The following is a 21250-nucleotide window of genomic DNA, read 5'->3' on the forward strand; positions in this document are numbered from 1 at the left end:
AATGTTTTTACTGAATTGAAACATTTATCGTGCGACGCAATTAAAAAATGGAGTTCAGGTCAATCTGATGATGCAGCCTCAGTTTTGGGTTAACGCTTGTGGTGCTTCCCTCGTCATCATGTAGTAATATCCATTCACCAGAGTAGACGAAGGGTTTCTGACACTCCGCCCATCAACGAATGTAAACACTCCACACAATCTCCTGTTCGCTTAACGTTTTCACGGCGATCATGAATCTCTGTGTTACTGACCGAGCTGAATCATCACACCTCGACGAGAATTGACAATTCGTAATAACAAGATGATCTGGTCTTTCTACTCTTGACATTGTGAAACACACTCAAGAGAGAAGCAAAAATAAAGCTGGAGGATAGATTCTTGGGACTACATGCGAGAAATTACAAATTGTCGAGGTCACCGAGTCAATAATTATAGTATCTTAAGATGAGCAACACTCTTCATCCGACACGGATGAGTCTACTTTTGAAAAATCCTGCGGAGCACAGAGTGCGAAACCATATTAATGGACTACCGATACGTTATTTTTATGAAACGTACAAAATCGATAACGCTGTAGCACGTCTAGAAGCACCACAAACGGATGTGAAGCAACGTAGAAACAAGGTACCCGCAACGATGCTGCTCCAAATCATGGATTCGCCATGCCATCCCTTGGCCCTTCGAAACAAATTGACACGTCAATGGTCCCATACTAAAAAAAGTCACTGCTTGGGCGCTTTGTGTGGAAAGCACGAAGCGGGCCTTATGGAAGTAGGTAAATCCTCCCACTCGCCACCAACATTTTGCACCAGAAAGACGGACGGCAAGGGTGGAGTGCAGCTATTATCCCGGCGGGTTCTTAAGAACTGATCCCAGTTTGATAGAGGAATAGGCATCAATTTTGTTACTATCAACTCGGCCACACATCGCTGTAAAATTAATCATGTCATTCTACATAGATTGAACATCGTACGCAAGGTGCGTGGTATTATGGCCGAGACTCAATATGTCATGCAGAAGCCACAGACAGAAATGCCACCTTAAGCTTTGGAGTTATCATCAAGCGCAATCATATTTACAACACATGCAGCGCTTACATTTCTCGAGACAAAAGCATACCCCCGCCATATTGGACCGCAAAGGTCATATCTATAATGGGTTTGTATCACCCTCTTGACCTCCTTAGGCAATTTAGTCACATCTCGTGCTCTACGTGGATTTGTTGAAACCGAATGGTGTCTGAATTTCTGGATCAAAGTAGTAAATCTGATAAAATGATACGCGTGAGATTGCATCCATATAAAATTCCAGTAGTTTGGAGTAGCATAGATAGAGTACTATGTGATCGGCATCGCTAGATTACGATGCAATGAGAAGCTACGTCGTATATTAAACGTGATCAAACGTGACAGTCTTTTTTCATGTTGCTGTCTTACCTTGATGGATTATACTCTTAATTGACACCCATTTGCAAAGGCTTTGACTTGACCCACCCAGCTTTCATAGACTAAGATGCTCTACACTTTAGTTTGTTTAATCGTTGCTGAGCGCACTTTGCATCACATATGCTTCGTCTCACCGTAGTCGTGGTAACAGATGCTCCACGTCCAGCCAGACAAAAAGTTGCAGTGAATCTGTTTCATCGTCTCTAGCAGTGATTGCTAAATTTATGCTGACAAATCTTATCATGTTTAGACTATCATCGCATGTCTGGAAGAAAATGCCTTTGTGGCTGTATTTTAGATGTTGTGAGCGCATCTTCCTTGCTTGCGTGTCACAAAGCGCGAACTATGTATCAGATTGTTAGTAAATTAAAAATGCATTGCGTCATGTGGTGAACCAAGTTCCTTACTCATCTAATGAACTGTTTCAGTCTCTCATCGCTGTATCCATGACACGGTCCACCTTTTGATTGTAAAAAATGAAGTCATTGCATATGTAGACAGCTTAATAGCGTTTATCACAGCCTTATCACACACAGGAAATTCGTGCGTGTTTCGCCCGCTTTTGGCATCTGTATGATGCTTCTGTAGATTCTAATCGTATAGTGCACTTGGGTCATAACGCTCGACATGTTTCTAAGTGTTGGTCACAAAGCCATGAGATAGCGTCAAATGCTTCAAGCACCTCAATCCGATCAGCGTAGCAAGTGATAACTTTTGTTATGCATCATTTGCCAGTCTCAAAGCGGAAATCGTAACCTTTGAGCCAACAAAAATTCGACATTTTATACGTGTGACCACACACTGTAAGTTTATTATAGGTACGCTGCCATAATGGACTGGTCTTTTCTTTTAAAGGTCAAAGCACGATGATTGACAAAGTCCTGTCACCTCTCAACGATTTCCTCTTTAAAAATACAAACATCAGTGCTTCAAGTCTCTCTAATGATCACCAAATTTCAGAAGCCTTCAGGTGGCTATTGATGGTCTCAACTCACGACGCATATTGCTAACAGCAGGAAGAACGTGTCGTTGTTGTTGGTACGTGCGATCTGACTCCTTGGCTACCAATAACAAAAAGGTTGTACTTTAGAACTATTTATGGCAAAGATCTAATAGATTGACAAAGTTTCATACGTCAAAAAATTTCAGTGTGTAGCATTATTCGCTTTGTTCGCACATCTTCAATGCGTTCTAAAGATAGGCGACAACGTCTACTTGCATGCTCATTTGAATCTAAATACTTAAATCCTCTTCAAAGATCGTTTAAACGACATGCGCAGACTTTACCAATGAAGCAATCACTTTATCTTTCCCACCGGGAGACGACAAACGATACGAACAAGTGTTCAGATTATTACTTGGTTTAAAAAAGCCAATCAATCTTACGATGCGCTTTGTTAAAACAAACAGAGAAGATTTTCTTTGTAAATAAAAAGGTTCGGAGCTTAGAATTCACGAATCCAGCAAAGTGACAGCAACATGCTACGAATGCAATATAACATTCCTGCAAGATGTAGTAGCGACAACTAAGCGTTAAATCGTCGGATCTATCCATGATGTTTCTGGACGATCGCAATATCCGTACAAGGGATACATGTCCCGATTTTCTGCCTTGTTTTTACTATCACTGGTGGAAAGCACATGCTCAGTACGCTAGCTTGTATTCGCAAAGAGTCGACATTTCGACTCGCTGAGATCTAGGCCATGTATGTATCCCGCTTCTATGCCACTCTGCACATCTCGCGCATTGTGTAGCATGGATATTTCTGTATAAATGTTAGGGTGTTCATCTCGACGTGCACAAAGTACCAATTGTTCACTCTTCAATTTCCTCTGTGTCGAGAAGATAACACACCCATCCATTCGTCTTGGCTTTCGAGCCATTCCACTAAAGTGCTATGGTCTATTCACCTAGCATTTACCTCATTTCTGCTGCTGTAGCCATCGCAACAACTTTGCGGATGCAACAAACTTCTGCCTCGTCACTATACTACGCGACGTACACTACGGCGGAAAACATGGATGTGCTCAGCAGTTCATTTCCTGGTGCTGGAACTGATGTTCCTGAAGAAAACTATGCTTACGAGGTTAACATTGACCCGACACTTCCAGATATCAACACAATTTCGAAGGTACCCGTGATGGATCCACAGTTGTTAACCAATAAGACGAACGAAGTGGGCTTTGTTGTGTCCGAGAAGGTGGGAGTTGCTGTGTTAGTGGTGGACTCTCAAGAAGATGACGATGCTTACGCTTACGTGAATACATCGTCTCTTACGGCGCTGTCATTTGAAAACGAAAAGTCTACAGACTGCGCTACTGGCTGGGAGAATCATGATACTTCCATGCCGGAAGAAAGTGAACACCATGAGCAGAGTCGTCGCCTTGAGGCTTATTCGAACAGAGACCTTGTAAGAGTCGAAAAGTTTTTTAATGTCAAGTTGGAGCTTCAACTCAGTAAACTTCCAACTGAGTCAAAGCACTTAACGGCACCGTGGCCTGCTCCATACTGGCCAGCGTACCAGGACAGCATCAATGTTGTCTTGAAACCGGGAACCTTAAGTCCTGCTGCGAAATACGCTACCGCCTTTGGTTTGGATGTCACCGCGTTTATGGACGGAATTTCTGCGAAATACGGTATTGACTCGAGGATAAATGCTACCCAGTGCACGAAAACCGATCAATGTACTAAAAGTCAATTCAAATCAGAATGTTATAAGCGTGCGAACAAGACCGAAGGCCGCTGTATCCCTCAGTGGTTTGGTATCTGTCACGCTTGGTCGGCAGCAGCTATTGCGGAGCCCGAGCCCAGATGCCCCGTGACACACAATGGAGTGACGTTTCAGCCAATTGATATTAAAGGTCTGCTCTCGGTTGTTTACGATGACGTTAAACTTGGACTAATGTATACCGGTGTTCGCTATCGAAAAGACAAAGTTGAAAGAGATGAATTTGGTCGCCCTAAGGATCCCGCTTTTCGTGACTTGAATCCTGCATTCTTTCACATTGTTGCTGCCAATCTTCTTGGCACGCTTGGGGTTTCATTTGTCGCAGACGTCTCAGCAGATCAAGCAGTTTGGAACCAGCCTGTACGTGGTTTCAAGGTGTACGAGCAGACTGCCATGTCACTTGAGGAAGCAGCAAAGACTTTTTACGGAATGGAAAAGTACCCATGGAATGAAGCTGCTGCGAGCATCGTATACATGAAGACACGTTTCTCGTGGGTGATCGAGTCGTACGAAGATGGCCCTCTAGTATCTACTGGAATCATTGACAAGTACACGACTGGTATGTATTACTACTATCTTCTTGAATTGGATATCAAAGGAGAACTTGTTGGCGGCGAATGGGTCTATCTATCAGACATGTTCCACCTTGACTTCATGTGGCTATTGCGGTGGAAACCTCCCATCGATGCTGTGACCAGCACGCATATCAGCTACAAGGAAGTAAGCATGCTCTTGAAAAAGTCAGTGGAATGCACTGACTCTCCTGCGGGCATGAATGGGACAAACGTGCCGTCAAACTAACCTACTTCGACTGCATGCGAAAAATTTTCAACACCTCTCAGCGACTTTGATGGTTAGATTGGTGACTTTACTTTGATACAAAAATACCGGCAATGAGGTTTTCAAAAAAAGCTGAGGCTGTATTGTTACGATAGGGAATGACGGGGATAACGACAAGCCGAACACTAGCTTTCATAACGACACAATACCTTAATTCTCATTGAATAGATATCTTCTTTTTACAGTTTTAATATTGATTTGAATTGAAAGATGCCATTTTTTGTGATATGAGTGTCCTTTCACTATAACCCACACGACGATGACGATAAAGAGAACAACTGTATTGGCAGCTTATGCTGTACAGGGAATTGGCAAGTGTGTTTCTTAATTGGAAGTACTCTCCATAATACAATGATCAATCGAAAATGATGAGGCTAATGGCTTTCGAATTTTTGGCAGTGCCAATGAGTTTCTCATCGACAATCTGTTAACAAGGATTGCTAAAATTTACAATATTCGACATGTACTCATAGCCCCATGCGATAGATTCAAGCGGATATGAAAGTCGTTCGCCTTCTCGCTGAGCAATCAGTCGGTGCAGAGACCAGCACGCCAGAAATGTGCCATCGTGAGAGCCTTCGAGCACCCACGAGTGTAAAACGACGACATAAGATCAGAAGTAACCGATCAATATACCACATTGAGATTTAAAGAATGAGAGCTGAACCAAGAACTGTACAATTCTCAAGATCGTTGTAAATGATATTATAAATTGCATTGTGCTCACGAAGCAAGCTGCAAAAGATGACCAAGGTTTTCCTGCGCATGATCGAATCAAGGATATATCGATCTTGATCTATTATCAGCCCCATGCCGCTTTGCATTTAAGCGCACATAGCTCAATGCTTGTTTAATGTAGATGTCCTATCAACAGCTAATTCATGAGAATAAAACACTAGGTGCGGCATTGTTGAGAGTGGGCCTTTAGTCGTAGTTACATGCTGTGAGCCTAAAAACGAGAGGATCGACTCTTTCGCATGTTATAGGATGATAGAATGAGGTTCTGGTTTTTATGGAAACTTGTCTGTCAATCAATTCACTTTCCAAACTACTCTGTTCGACCCAAGTGACTCAACCGATTGCCTCTGCAACTGTTATAGGCATCAAGGCCGAAGGTGACGTGGTCACTTTGATTTCTAATCTTTTGTAAGATATTTGTTATTCCACTGCAGATCAGCTTCTGAATTCAATGAGCGAGCAAAATCACCTCAAGTGTTTTTATTTCGTCGTGCGACCAGATCGAGCAAAAATTAGCGAGAAAGCTGGCGTGCCATCTAGACATCGCAAGGTCTAGGAATTAAAAGACACTGCACCGATTTTCGGGCAAAGACAATCATTGCCAAGGCATGTTCATGCTTTATGTCTGATGAATAAATTAGTGTACCCTCTCCAGGATGTCCTTACATTGCCTTCAATGAGATGCGATAGCGTGCCGACCTTGATGGCAATTGATTCGCGGAGAAAATTACTCGGTGCAAACTCGAACCAAACGTGGATTTTCAGCAAGTTCGAGCATGTCTTTCGACTCATTCATGATGAGTAGTGCCCTAGGATATGTGCTTGTCAGCAAGAGCTGCAAATTTTAACACTGCTCACATTAATATATTTCATTGATAGCTTAACAGAGGAGTTGTGAATAATGGTCAAAGAATGATGTTAAGCTGACAATTTAGTTTCATTCCAAACAGTGGCTTCTACAGAAACTGTTAATGCTCGAGCAAGAAAAACATCTTGAAGTATGGGCTCAGCTCTTCCTTTGAATGCAACTTTCAGCCATCGGATGAGTATAGCTAGGTGCTAGGGACTGAATAGGGAATCAAGGCGTATTTTAAGCGCTTTCAACGTTTTCTTTCGACGAAATGAGATAATTTATAATCTAGTTCATTACCTTTAAGCTTTGCAATAAATTGATGTGCAGGTATTGAAGCAGGTCAGATATATGATCTTCAGGTTGAGACGCTTAAGGGGTTTGATAAGGGAGAAAGATCGGCAAAGAGCGTTACTCGGCACGGTTGATCGTTTGTTGCCATCCAATAACTGTTGAAAGAACAGACAGAGATAAAGCGTTTGCGGGGACGAGCAGTTCTGTCATTGTATTCGCGTTGAACGAAATAGGTCGTACAAAATTAATAGTCTCCTTCCGAGACAGAACAGCAACTCCAAACTTGTCGCTGAATATAAAATTTAAAACTTATAGATCAATATTGCCGCTGGATAGTCAGGCTGATATTTCAGCTTTTCGCTTATTGCTTGGTATGCATCATGCACGTCGATAGTTGTCGTCTGCAAGATTCACTTTTGCTTAAATGTTTCTGTGCTTTTAGACAGTAGCGCGTATGACAGCAGTACACTTCAAATGTCTTCGAACTGCTGCCGTAAGCGAAGCTTGTTTTAGCGTCGTCCATTTGGTAGATGGAGGATGTTCACGTTGGATGGGTTTGCTATGCTATGTGCGAAGTATACAGGTCATTACAAATCTTGTTTGCTTGACCACACGACAAGTGTATTTAACGACAAATCCATGAGATATCGTGCATTGTTGAATTACGCGATTTATACAAATTTGTCCATGTAAAACGAATGACCTGGCTGTCAAGTATTTGGACAAGCAAAATACTGTGAAGCAGTTTTAACTACTCGATATTTTATCGACTGCCGCTGCTTGTAGACAGACATGTGAATGATTGAGGATCATTTTGCCGGGCCTTCGCTTAAGTCTTTTTGGCAAGCAAAGCAGGATCAATACTCTATCAAGTCCCTCAATCATTTGATATGGGATTTTAAAAGTCTCGTTCAAAACATAAAAACGACAATTTATTGCTTGCAAACTATAAACAAAGACATCAGCGCGAAGTGATGGGTCATGTTGACCGCAATTAGCCCGAGTATCCATTTTGTGTAAGCAATTTTCTTGATAAACTTTACGGCGTTTGGCTGCTGCTCGTGTTGGTGCTGTCAGTTCTAATCTGGCCTCCCTGACTGTTGCTACCTTGAACGTTGGGATTGTTTCCACTCGAGTTATTCCGGTCTTGGTTGTTGGGATCTACGGTATTATTTACGAGAGGAATTGCAGGATTCACGTTACCAAGAGCCTCGGTGGCCGGGAACGTCGTATTTTGATTTCCTCCAGTCGAGCTTGAAGGAGATTTGGAGCATTTCACCGCCTTTTTTAGTAGCATGCTCACTTCTGAGTAGCTGATCCCCGTGCTAGTCACGGCGTCGGGGGCAGGTTTTGTCCGAATAAGCCACATAAAGTCAGGGTGATCCACGTCCGAATTGTACACCCATTCGCCACCAACAATTAAGCCCTTCTTATTCAATTCAAGCAGATAGTAGTAGTACATACCATTCGTGTACTGATCAATCTTTTTTGAAGACACAAGAGGACCATCCTCATAAGACTCGACGATCCACGATAGACGAGTTTTTACGTACACGATGCTCTTAGCAGCTTCATTCCAAGGGTATTTTTCTAGTCCATAAAAGGTTTGTGCGGCTTCTTTAAGCGACATGGCAGTTTGTTCAAAGACCTTGAAACCACGTACAGGCTGATTCCAAACTTCTCTTCCTGCCGAGACATCAACAATGAATGAAGACTTAAGCTTGCCAAGAATATTCGTGGCAACAATGTGGAAAAAACCCGGATTCATATCACGTAAAGCGGGATCCTTTGAGCGGCCATACGCATCCCTCTCAGTGGTGCCTGTTCGAAAGCGAGCACCGGTGAAGACGGTCCCAACCTTAGTATCATCATAAATGACCGAGACTAAACCCTTTAGATCTAGAGGCTGGAACGTCACGCCATTGTGCGTCACTGGACACTCTGGTTCGGGCTCCGAGATGGCTGCTCCGGCCCAAGCGTGACAGATACCAAACCACGTTGGAACACAGCGGCCTGTGCTCTCGCCTTCGCGCTTAGAACAATTACTGGCAATGTCGGTACCAGCACATTGAGCAGACTCCGAGCACTGACGGGCATTGATCCTTGAATCAATTCCGTATTTTGCAGAGATGTTGTCCATGAACTTTGTCACATTCTTACCGAAGGCCATGGCGTACTTCGCAGAAGCACTTGGATTTCCTGGACTCCAGACAACGTTGATGCTGTCTTGGTACGTAGGCCAGTACGGAGCAGCCCATGGTGCCGTCGTGTGGGCAGACTCCGTCGGAAGTTTCTTGAGCTTTGTCTCCATCTTAACACCGAAAAAAGCTTCAACCTTTTCAATGTCAAGATTCGAATTGCTTATAAGACGTCGATTGTGCTTATCAGTAGAATCATCGCTTTCTTTCTGCTCAAAGGTTGATGCTTCCCAGCCGGTGGCGCAGTCTTTAGGTTTTGTTTCTGTTAAAGGTGTCGAGATCAAGGGTGAGCTTACGTAAGCATAAGCATCATTGTCATTTGGGATATCTTCCGACACGATTGAGGTTCCCACAATTTCAAAAACCGATTTGATTGGGGCGAAAGTTGTATTCGTCAGAAATTCCGGATTTGTTACGGACGCCGTTGGGATTGTAGTGACATCTGGAAGTGTCGGGTCACTTTTGACTTCAAACGTCGTGTGCTCATCTGGTACTTCGGAACCGGCTCCGGGAAAGTTTCCGCAAAGCTCATTCACCGTTTCAGACGTGGTATACGTCGTATAGTACAGTGATGCACCAGAAGTCTGCTGTATCTGTACCATCAAAGTGGCTACGGTAGCACTCAAGACGCAGAAACAGGGGGAAAAGACCATGGTACCGATTGTAAGTCGGTAAGTAGCGGAGGGAGCCTTGTAATCCTCTCTAGACTGAGAGGATTGACGAATGAGTAGAAGAAATGTGTTGCTGGCAAAAGACGCCCATCTCTGTCGTTTTTTATAGGAAGGACTTTCAAGTACCAGATATAGAGAGAACTGTAGCAGATTGGTTGAGGAACTTGAAGTAACGTTACAGCATAGGGTTCGATCTGATTATACATCGTTGTAATCGGTAGGGTACATCTTAAGCGATATTGAGTCCTCGTAATGTGCTTTGAAGGCGTCCCGTCAAAAGTATTGAAAAACGTTTTATTCTATGGAGCCAGCTATAATTCTTGAGCTAAGTAAGCATGAAGTCACATAGCGCTCAAGTCAGTTTGGTGATTTCTTTCGAAAGAGACTATGACCAAAATATGCACTATCTTATGCAGAATAGCCTCTCCCATACATATAGGATCTACATACTACGTGTTTTTGAGTAGTAGAAGCTTTAAAGCTAGTATTCTGATTAAACAGCCCACTTGTGCGTTTCTCCTTTCAGAACCGGCTTGGACCGCTCTCCTTTGTTGAATGGATTCCTGCGATGATCGTCGAACAAAAAGCAGTAGCTGCTATAGAATTCCTTCCATCAACTATATGGGCTTTCCATTTTCAGACGTATTTCTTTACATGAGCATACTAAGACCAACAGCTTCTTGGTGAGTAATGACCATGTAGCGCTTCAAACGTCACTATTTGGGTAAATAGTTTTTTCAACTGATTTGATGATCGATGTGTGATGAATACTGAAATTCAGGATAAACATTTGTGAAGTTTGAGAATTATGGGCTGGAGCAGCAAATTAGCTCAATATTGATAGCTTCTGGAAACGTCAAGTTTGATTTGAGACCAAAGGCCGATGATATTTTTGATTTTTTGACTTTTGAAATAACTTCATCACATAGAGAAACGACATAATTTCGCAAAATTTTCAATTGACAGGAGGAGATTTGACATCGATGTTAAATGTTAAATACTAATTGCTATTCGTAATGCTATTGAATGTGTTACTCTCAAGGAAAAAATTAGAGTTTGGTCTGCTTAAGAACTTAAACACTGCAATAAGCAGTTGGTATACGAATTCATTTCATTTTTCGACCGCAGATATCGGTGGTACCGTCATCACTGCGTTTCTTAAAATGCTTAACTGCACCAGCTATAAAGTGTAGACACAGAGCTTTAATACCCCCCCCTTCGCCTTAAATCGACATGTTGACATTTCAGTGCTATTGACTGCTTTTTTTAGTTGTTGGCCATGCCAAACCAAGCAGAGATCGAGATCTAGAGTTTAATTCTACTTTAGTGGTCGTATCTACTGCTCCCTAGCATCACCAATGTTTAGCCATCCAATTAATTTCTTAGCTCAGCAAACATCAAAGAATCAATAAAGCTTGATCCAAATCAAATACGATACACGAGATTTGCGAATTTGACCTTGAGCACTTACAAGAGTTTGAAGGTAAAGGCATCTATGATCTCCTTTACACGATGGCTATTCGGTAATAATTTCAATGTGTGCAATATTTGAGTTTCATCATCGTATCTGTTACATCTACGCTCACGTCAAGAAACCAAGCGGTAAAGAGTGATACGAAATTATATTACGATTTTGAAGTCACTCAGCATCACCATGTCGTCGTATTGTCGTGTGATACTGAAGAATATGATATGACTGCTGGACGTTGATGAATTGACTCGCACTTGGACTCAATATTTTCTTATTTTCTCAGTGCGCCAGTCTCTAGACTGTTTTTTACTTTAAAGGAGGGTCCAACGTGCAAGGCATCATGTACATAAGTGATTTGCACCCGGCATCACAAGCGTGGACTTTCATTCATAAATCGTAGAGGTGTCTCGCTTCGTCGGCGAACATATTTATCTATCAACGACCACGAGGTAGATCAGTTTCTGGTTGCCGAATAGCGCTAAACAACCATTGCTTATACATAACCATCGACAAGGGGCAGTGGTCCACGACCTCGATCATATTTGCGTCAATGCCTTCTGCCGGTTACCAGCTCTTTCTGCTATACGAGCGATCATTCGGAGGTATCAACAAAACAACCGCACATTGGTACCAAATAATTTGTGTTGGTGAGTAACTAACCAAGGAGCTCGGAAGATATAGATCTACAAAGTGCTTAAGGACAAAGTGTCACCGCATCGACGGCTGAAAGCGCTCCAATTAACGTTAAGTACACACGCAAATGAAATCCCTTGTCCCCACCGGTTGATACTGTCTGAGCAAGACACTGCGTTTTGTCTTCCTCAATGCGATCGAGTCTTCGTTCCAAGGACAATTCGGCACGCTGGTCCGATTGACATTTCAATTGTATTAGCTCGTGTGGGTGCATTTGCCCTTCTGTCAAGCTGTGTCGACTCATCAAACATTGATGGGCTCGACTTTCGTGTAAGTCGTGAGAAAATGAAGATTGGATATAAGTAAAATACCGTCTGCGTTTCAATGATAAACATGGGATGACGCGATGACATCCTAAAATATTGTATACAAAGTGACTCGTTGTCGCATTTTTGACTGTGTTTCTTCACGGCTGATGCAATATCGAACCATTTATCCGTATGCCACGACATCGCAGCACAATGATGCGCAATATCATTCTCGCGATGAGCAGCGGCGTCGACAGCAGGAGTATTTTCAGGCTTTATCTCAACAGGTAGCGCAACGAGAGCAGCAAAAGCGCCTTGAGCGTGAACCATCAGTTCCAAATTTTCGACACAATGATGTAGTTCCTCATCGTCAGGAAGCTTTCGAACTAGCTAACCATGGGATTTTTGACGGATTGGGGCAAAATCATCCTCAAAAGGCAGGAAATAGCTATGCGCGTAGACAACCTCAGCCATATCAGCGCATGTCTGCTGAAAAATCTTTAAATAAATCGCAAGTTGATCAGTACTTACCGAATGCGAAAATGGATTTACCATCAGGTTTCGAACCTTCCGACATGCATCGACCAGTTGGTGATCCCCAATGTGAAGTATCTGGTCTCTCCAATCGTCAACAGCTTTTACAGCCGCAACAAATTTGGCCAAACTCAATACACAAAGACTCCATACCTTGTACTGTCGGGAACGAGTTAGATGGCCAAGCCTTTTCACAGAATCCTTCGCAATCAAGAACCGATCAGTTTTGGGCAGAACCAGGCAAATCAGCAATGCCGGCAGGTTTCTCAGATAATGGATCTTCACCGCAAAAGTTTCAAGCAGGTATGTCTCAAGACACGTTAAACGCTCCTATTGCACGCCGTCGAGCAACTTATCGCAATCGTGGTCAAGGAGATACTGAGGAGATGGAAAGACTACGTCGTAAGGCGATACAGCAGCACGAAATGCAATTGGCGCTAGAGCGACAAATCGAAGAGAAACGACAGCAAAAGCTAGAGGCTAAAAGGAAGCAGGACGAAGAGGATCGACTTGAGCTGAAACGTTTTGAGGACGATCAAAGGCGACTACGGGCAGAGCAAGAGCAACTGGAAGTTGAAAAGCGTCGAAAAGCTGAATTGGAACAGCAAAAAGTCAATCAATTAGCAGCAGCAGTTGCAGCGGCTAGTTTGCAAGCCAAAATTGAACAGCAACAGAAATTACACGCTCAAATTGCACAAGCACAAGAGCATTGCAAGTCATCGCCACAATTAAAACAAATTGAAAGTTCTTCAGACATCTTACCCAATAAATCATTGTCGAAATCCCGAGCGCATCTGTATGAAGATCCTCAACCTCAGCGACTGGATCCGATAGCTATCAGCAACAACAACAACCAGAACGCGCTTTTACGAAACAGTAAACACGAAAGTGGTGAAAGAAATGATGCATCGAGCTTTAATGAGCTGCGTCGTCAATACGACGATATGCGAGAGGAGTTAAAACGACAAAATGAGATTGTCAATCAGCTTCGTCAAGCTCAGGATCAGATGCAGCAGCAACAACAAAAATCGTCTGTAAATGTTCAGAGCAAAAATGTTCTAATGTTGGAGGATCTAGAGATTCTTCGGAATGAATTACGTGAAGATTTGGCACATCAGGAACACAGCCACCGACAAAAGACGGATTATATTGACCAAAACCAGCAATTGAAGCAAGCATTTGCAGGTCCAGGAAGCGAATCCCCCGAAATCAAGTACTCGCGTGAGCTACCAGGACTTACCACGATGTTACCGAAAGAATGCGCAAATTCCTTGCGAGGTGACAGCACCTTTGTATATTTTGATACTGAGAACGAGAATCAAGAAATTTTACATCAAGAGGATGAACAAGCGCTTTTTGAACAGAGTGAATTGATTAAGGTCGAATCGGTTATGCCTCGAAAAAGCAATTTACAGTCCGAGGAAATGTACAGCAGTTACGTGGAAGCTACAACGTTTGATGATACAATACAAGAGGAACAGGAGGTTGCTGATACGGATAGTGAAGATGACGCTGTGGAGTTTATTGTGACAGATATTGCATCTTCTTCCTTGTGTCAGCCCGTTTCTTTATCAAACGCTGCGAGTCGTAGGGCGAGCAGTCATCGGTATTCCCAGCTGCCACCAGCAATGTCTGTACCCCTACACTCTTATGATCATGACAAGTGGCGGGATAAGTCTGTCTGCGTTGACAAAAGTGATGATAGTGACGAAGATCTGGAGGAAACTTTGGATGGCGATCAGCTCGACGCACTTTTCCAGCGCAACATGCGTCGACACGAGATTTTTATGGGTTTCCAGAGTAATGAGAACCAATACCTGCATGATTCTAATTGTCTAGAAGAAGACAACTGCACGAAAGTGGCGTGGACGGATCAGCATCAAGCTTGAAAATAGTTGATAATTAACTGCATCATTGAATATTAGGCATCACGCGTGCGAATGCTTAAATTATGTCCTTAAACTCGAATTTTTGACTGAGAACTGACGGATGAATCGTTAGAAATGCATATATGTATCGATCCCTTACTTAGGCAGATGAGAAGTTTGTGCTTAGGTCTGATAAGTGTCATTACTGCCTCAATTTTGGATTGCCTCGCAAGACGCTATTGAGGTGGATGCCGTGGACAACAATGCCATTTAATAAGATCGATTATCGTACCGATAAGACCAGTTCCGGATGTATTAAAAAGTTATACCTACGTATATACGAATGACGATAGACGACTCGAACGGCTCATGTCTTACGTAAGGTTAGAGGTTTGATACTGTCCATGATCTTATGGAACCTCGGAGTCTTATGTTTGGGAAATATTTATCACAGAAGATGTGGGCTCACTTATATCAAAGACCATGGAACAATGCCCACACGAGATTCACGCACAGAGTCATCAATTGTAGAGTTTAGAAGATCAGAATTTTGGACGTAATGCGTCTTTGGTGTTCTCATTGTAAGGGCGATATCACCCTCAGGTTAAGAAAATTATTGACGTCGATACGTACGCAAGGGAAAAAATGAAGAAGTACAATTGTGGTATGAATGGTAATTAAACTTTGGCTCGGTTGATACCAATCGCTTCGATTAAAGTCAGTGAGCCACTTGCTGTATTTAACGATGGAAAGTCGCTTGCGTGGTATTCTTACGTCTGTGCGCAAGTGAAAATCCATCATTCGACTGACGGATATAAATCATCTGAAAGCCAGATATTCATCCAGCAGCTTTTTTTTTATACAATCTCTATACGATTAGGATGTGTTGCTCAACTATACGAAATCTTAGTTTACGCGAAGTGGTAAAAGGATATCAATAAGGTCAGCAGTGTTTCGATTATATTCAAGTGCGTCGACAATGTTTGATCGTTTGGCCACCGACAAGATGGTTCTCTTTCAAGTCTGAATACATTCGATCAATCCAAAAAGTCATTGGAGACATTTCTGTTGAGATTCAAGGTTGTGCAGTTGAATTATACTCAAGTCATTTGTGACAATTTCGGAGATAGAATGCTTAAAGAATTTTTGACTATCGCTTTTCGAGCTCAAAGGTATTCGACATTGAATTACGTTATAAGTCGAGACATGAAAGTTTCACTCACACAATGCATTTAGAGTAATGAAATTTGCAAACAAATGGTCTAGTCTGATATTACAAGTTGCTCATGTGAGTTATTTTCAATGTGGGCTCCATGTGTAGCTACTAGCTTTGAATTTTTTGGAGTTGTCTCGAACAAATTGCAAACACACTCTGCAAAACCATTTATTCATATATGAGAGACTAAGATGATGGCCAAGAGACCACAAAAGGATTTTCTGGGCCCAAGTAGCCGATGAGTAGAACAACGTGAGGTTTTCATACTTTCGACTCTGGATTTTGAGACTATCGAAGTGATGTTAATAACACTAGTGAAATTTTGAAAGTGGATTGAATTGTAAGTGAAAAAATGGCGTTCACCACCTGTGTCCGCTTCTAGAGGCTCACAAACCATCTCTGACTACAACTCGCCCAGCGCGTCTTTCTTGTAGAAGCTTCTGATACTGTGGACTCTCGAAAACTCGCTACTTCCGGTTTCCACAACACACACAGCTCGTGTTTCAGTGCATTCCCGCGCTTCTCAATGTACGGATGGACACGGCATGTGCGGTGCTTTTCAACCCTCCCACTCACATTGAGTTACTGCTCTTGACTTTTGCAACATGAAGAAAGAGGAACCGCTTTGTTGTGAGACGCTTTGTGAGTAAATCGGTGAACCAAATCCTCGTCTTGACGTACAACCCTCGACTCCATCCGATATAAATCCGAATGCCGTAGCTCGTCGACTTGATGAGTGCAATGGCCTCTTTATTGTCCTCATTGATAATAGTCACTCCTACAGATTCATCGCTGAGTAATGTGAGCAGCGTGAATGTTTTCATAACCACCTGGGCACACAAAACTCTACGCCATAGACTCGGCTTCAGTGGAACTAAGGACCACCGCCGGCGGTTACCTGTATTTTCAGCACCACTAAGCTGTTCTTAAGAAGTTTACCGTACGAGCTGGTCATCTTGCAGCACCCTGATCCCCTTCAGTTTGAAGTCTACGGTGCTCCAAAAAGCGACCCAAGTGTATCCAGCGTACTTCACGTCTGGGTGGTGCATATCGCCACATACAAAAAGCATCCTATAAATATGCAAGATAGTCGCTCAGCCAAGGTCATATTCATGCAGCAGCAATTGCGGAATGTTCGTGCGCAAGCTTCAATCTTGGTTATCAATTTTGCCACTCACCCAGAAATATCTTCTAGCTGGTCGGACAATTACATCCGTAACATCTCAAGTAATTTTTGCGCGCTTCAAACGCCTTCTTTGTGCGCTAATGTTTTTCCTAATATAAGTTCTCACTGATCATCACAACCAGCTCATGATTTCTCGAGTTCAATGAAGAGCTGCTAATCGTGGTCCGTCGACTCGCCGACAAGCGATGAGAGTGTCAAATTGATCGTTGTTGGCCACCATCGTGATACCGATATCTATGGCGAATGCACACAACTCGCGCGTCGTCAATTCGAAGTTACGCCCGCCCGTCATCATTCCACGCCTTTTGGACTGACACTCGACTTGAATATCTCAAGCAGACAGACATGACCTTGGCTGTCTTTCCAATGTTCTATTAATTCAATGCACTCGTTCTTCACAATGTCTAGATTGTCGTTCCACCATCTGTTAGTACTGCATAACAAATGCTTTCCCAGCTTTCCCACATGATCATTGCGTCGTGAAGCTCAGTTAGTTACTAAAGTTTGTAGTATTAATAAAAAAATTATATCATTTGAAACGTATATCATTTTCTTGATCTTTTTATTTGACCAAATAACTTACGTTTATTTTAAACATGACACGTACTTCCTAATAAATTTTACCATTCGAAGTTGTTTTAATGATCGAAAACTCGTCATGCGCGATCCCTGTAGCAGCCTCAATCATTGTAACTGTAAGATTTGTTGGAGTGACGGAGAGTTTAGTGATACCAAAGTGCTTATTGTCCATATGAGCCAACCATTGTGGGTGTGGAGGGTTCTCGTACGGGTAGAGACCTTCGGAATTACCAGCAATACCGGCAATGACGTGCACAGGTGCTTTGGGATTATGATAAGTTTTACCATCTTTAGACACACCGTCCATGATCACTTTACTATTTGCCGTCGGAAATAGGCGCTCATAAGAATGTACGTGCCCTTGGTACACTAAATCAACCTTGTATTTGATAAATAGCCCTTCAAATGCTTTCTGAACTTTCAGCGACTCGTATTCATCAGTAGGTCTACCATTCATATCGCAAGATCGAAGTGTGTATACAGGTCGATGCATTCCAACAACAATCCAAGGTACTTTAGCACGATTGGCATCAGCAGCTTTCAAATCTGCTTCTAGCCAAGCTAATTGATTCCCAAAGTTACCATACTTGCGTCTTGTGTAATATACATTTTCGGGTGCGTTCGGAAAGTCTGTCTCGCTTGAAATGGTTGTAAAATGTACCGAGGCATAGTCAAAAGAATACCACATGTTTAAAGCACCCCCACTTTCCCGCGAAGGCATTCGAAAGCGAGTATTAAATGCCGTATAGTTGCCAAGTTGATCTTTCTTCGTGTCTGAGACGATACAAGTTGGTGAGTGACACTCTGCTTCGTGATTGCCCACTACCACCATGTAGGCCATACGACGCATGACATTGGTCAAAGAATTCATAAATTTGTTCCAAAGCTCTTCGTAAAAGAATCCAAACGCAGTTTTGGCAGTCAAATAATCATTATCAGCATACGAAATATCACCTAAATGATAGATAAAGTCCACTTTTCCAGCCAAATTATTGACATACTTATTGGATGCGATTGAATTTTTTTCGGTGCCCATATCTCCATACACAGCCACAACAAATGGATGCGTATCACCAGCTGCACGAGAAGTTCTAAAGGAACTCACAGCACTTTGCGACATGGCATCAGCGACACAACCGACTTTGTAGTAATATTCAGTATAAGGCTTCAGACCCTTCACAATAGCGTGATAATTAAACAACGAATAGTCTTCATCTCTATAGTACAAAGCAACTGAAATGTTGGCATCTTCTACTCTCGTCAAATCATTCTCATTCGTACCCAGCCACACAGATGCGTCATCCTCAATTGCAAATGATGCCCAAGAGATAGCCATACCCGTTCCAGGCTCATCGCCTGCAAATGCTAAATGAAGTTGCTGTGGAACTCTTGTATGATCTCCAACATCCGTTACTCGACAAGCTTGGGATGGTGTCATATCACCAAACGTATATTGTATCGAACACTTGGATTTCGGTTTACAACTTAAACTTGACCAGTCATAGACACACGTTCTGTCGTCTATACTCGAATTTATGTGAGCACCTTTCTCTGAAGTAGCGTCTTCATGATCACCAAAAAACGAGTGAAGTATATTCCTGAAACTAGTAGCTTTTCCTGTCGTGAGAGACTGTGTGAAGATCGTAGCAAATACAATCGCAGCTACCTCAAACGCAATGTGACTGCGCATATTAATAGCGTTCTTTAGCAATACTCTATTTGTGAAATTCGAGAGTGTGAAATTGAAAGCTGGTTCCAATCATAAGGAATTATCTTACACTCGAAGTCCCACCTAATCATTGTAGACATTCGCTAAAAGTCTGTGGCTCATGATTTGTACATAAAGAAATGTCGAGAATGTCAGAACGTGATATTACACATTGTGTGAAAATAGTACCTTGAAAAGTAAATTGATATAACAGAGCCAGAGTATGGTAGTATGGAAACGAGATTGCGTGTATTACTCCATCCCCTGTTTTTGGCATGTCCATATGTATCGAGATTACCCTATACTGGCTTTTTCGAGCAACGTAAGATTATGTAAACGTATCAAAAAACACTTTTTTCTAAATACCGAATTACTTCAATATAACATACTAACACCAGAGCAATGTTGTAGACGACTGAACCTAGTGAGTAAGGAACTCTGTTTAACACAGAATCAAAGTCTTTGTTTTGTACATTAGTGCGGATACTATGTTCGGGTGGCAACTGAAAAAAACAAAAATGCGCAGTCGATCTTTTACTTGCGCCCGACAGATGATTCCCACTTTAAGACTGCTGCTGTTGAGCATCAAGGTCTTTGAAGGCCTGGACAGAAAAAATCTCTTTCTCTGGATAGGTAAAGTTGAGATTGCCATGAATTTGACCTTGCCCCAAATTGAGCCTCTATTGGGTGCGTCGAATTTCTTGTCTACCCGTCATTGGGGGCTAGGTCCGGAGTCCCAAACGGGTGTGGCTCGCACCCGTTCATTCAAACGCGTTCAAGGAAGTGGTGGGCGTCAAAGAATAATCTCTATGCTGTGAGAGAAGGATAGGGTGATGGAAGTGTAAACTCTACGCCCGCCAGAGGCGATATATCTCAGCCGTGCTGATAAAGAAGAGAGATATTTGTGCAGCTCCGCGAGACCTGCTGATGTTTAATAGCGGTAGTACAACACATCTGCGATGTGCGTACCCTCATCATTCTCAGCTGATAAATACGAATGGTGGGTCCATACGCAAGGGCAAGAAACGCAACCATCCCGGGGAAACGTCAAGTCCCAGTAGGCTACTGGGAAATATCTGGGCTCTGTAACCCTTCATGAAAGTTATGGTCAATGGGACCCAGTTCTGCAAGAACCAACTCTTCCTAAGTAAGATGGGCTAAAAGGCCACGATTGCTGGTCGTCGGTATCAACCACTCCGAGTTTGAGAAACTGATGAAAGTTCTGATATATTTAGAAGCGTTGTGTCCTTACATTCGACGCGTGACTGTCAATAAAACAGTCGCGAGTACGTCGAGACATTATGGATCTCAATGCGAATACAATATGTGTGTGCCACGCGACACGGCGCTGGTTGAATTCTCGAAGGCTACGCGTAATTGTCAATAAAACAGTCGCGAGTACGTCGAGACATTATGGATTTCAATGCGAATACAATATGTGTGTGCCACGCGACACGGGCGCTGGTTGAATTCTCGAAGGCTACTGAATCTTCATAGAACTATAAGAACTTTTGAAATTGGGGTGCTTTCTAACCCTAGACCTATACGACTCAAGACTGGGTATAAAGTGGCTAAAACACCACGAGCCATGGGCTCAATGGAGATCAGAAATGCTAGGTGCCGCATGCTTCTCTCATGGTGGGGCATTGGCGCGTCTTGGGCCCATATCTACAGAAACGCGCTGCTAGAGCACCTGCAGCAGAAGACGTCTTCGTCATTTGCGTCTGTGACGCCAACGTCAGTGACGGGTAATTTTCCCCGCCCTAGGCCGCTCATGGTGAGCATTCAGGTCTTTGAGGAGAAGGATAGAGAGAATCTCCTGCTCTGGATGAGGCCATCTCATCCGCCATGCTCCAGACCGAGCAACAACGCGTGGCGCTAGCCATCTCAAAGCTCGGTGGTCGAGCGCAAGAATGGGCACTGGCGTGCGGCACTTCGGTCGAAGCTGCGTTTCCCTCCTGGGCGGAGCTGAATTTGCAGCT

The 21250-nt window shown here is 43.0% G+C and overlaps 6 protein-coding genes across 6 annotated transcripts in view; 2 read left to right on the forward strand and 4 right to left on the reverse strand.

The window, feature by feature from the left end:
• Positions 1-1106: 1106 nt before the first annotated feature.
• Positions 1107-1991, reverse strand: PHALS_14879 (uncharacterized protein). Its single transcript, XM_036407111.1, has one exon. It carries the CDS (start codon positions 1756-1758, stop codon positions 1576-1578), a length of 183 nt encoding a protein of 60 aa, XP_036263368.1. The 5' UTR covers positions 1759-1991; the 3' UTR covers positions 1107-1575.
• A 1352-nt stretch (positions 1992-3343) lies between these two features.
• Positions 3344-4975, forward strand: PHALS_02580 (uncharacterized protein; the record flags this gene model as incomplete). Its single annotated transcript, XM_024716989.1, has 2 exons — positions 3344-4307; positions 4377-4975. The coding sequence occupies 2 exons, from the start codon at positions 3344-3346 to the stop codon at positions 4973-4975; spliced, it is 1563 nt and encodes a 520-aa protein (XP_024582533.1).
• A 2960-nt stretch (positions 4976-7935) lies between these two features.
• On the reverse strand, positions 7936-9971 carry PHALS_02581 (transglutaminase elicitor m81c; the record flags this gene model as incomplete). The annotated part of the gene is made up of 2 exons (XM_024716991.1): positions 7936-9687; positions 9753-9971. 2 exons carry the CDS (start codon positions 9969-9971, stop codon positions 7936-7938), a joined length of 1971 nt encoding a protein of 656 aa, XP_024582534.1.
• Positions 9972-12344: 2373 nt separating this feature from the next.
• On the forward strand, positions 12345-14600 carry PHALS_02582 (uncharacterized protein; the record flags this gene model as incomplete). The annotated part of the gene is made up of 1 exon (XM_024716992.1): positions 12345-14600. The coding sequence occupies one exon, from the start codon at positions 12345-12347 to the stop codon at positions 14598-14600; it is 2256 nt and encodes a 751-aa protein (XP_024582535.1).
• Positions 14601-16367: 1767 nt separating this feature from the next.
• Positions 16368-16750, reverse strand: PHALS_02583 (uncharacterized protein; the record flags this gene model as incomplete). The annotated part of the gene is made up of 2 exons (XM_024716993.1): positions 16368-16625; positions 16694-16750. 2 exons carry the CDS (start codon positions 16748-16750, stop codon positions 16368-16370), a joined length of 315 nt encoding a protein of 104 aa, XP_024582536.1.
• Positions 16751-17591: 841 nt separating this feature from the next.
• The window catches only part of PHALS_02584 (calcineurin-like phosphoesterase), a gene marked incomplete at both ends in the record, with an annotated part of 4425 nt that continues 766 nt past the window's right edge, over positions 17592-21250 (reverse strand). The window contains 3 exons of the mRNA XM_024716994.1: positions 17592-18700; positions 18760-18777; positions 18842-19242. Coding sequence (XP_024582537.1) covers positions 17592-18700; positions 18760-18777; positions 18842-19242 — 1528 coding nt within the window. The remainder of the gene's footprint in view (positions 18701-18759; positions 18778-18841; positions 19243-21250) is intronic.

The sequence above is a fragment of the Plasmopara halstedii genome (assembly GCF_900000015.1).
Source record: "Plasmopara halstedii genome assembly, contig: Scaffold_2061, whole genome shotgun sequence".
Lineage (NCBI taxonomy): Eukaryota > Oomycota > Peronosporomycetes > Peronosporales > Peronosporaceae > Plasmopara > Plasmopara halstedii.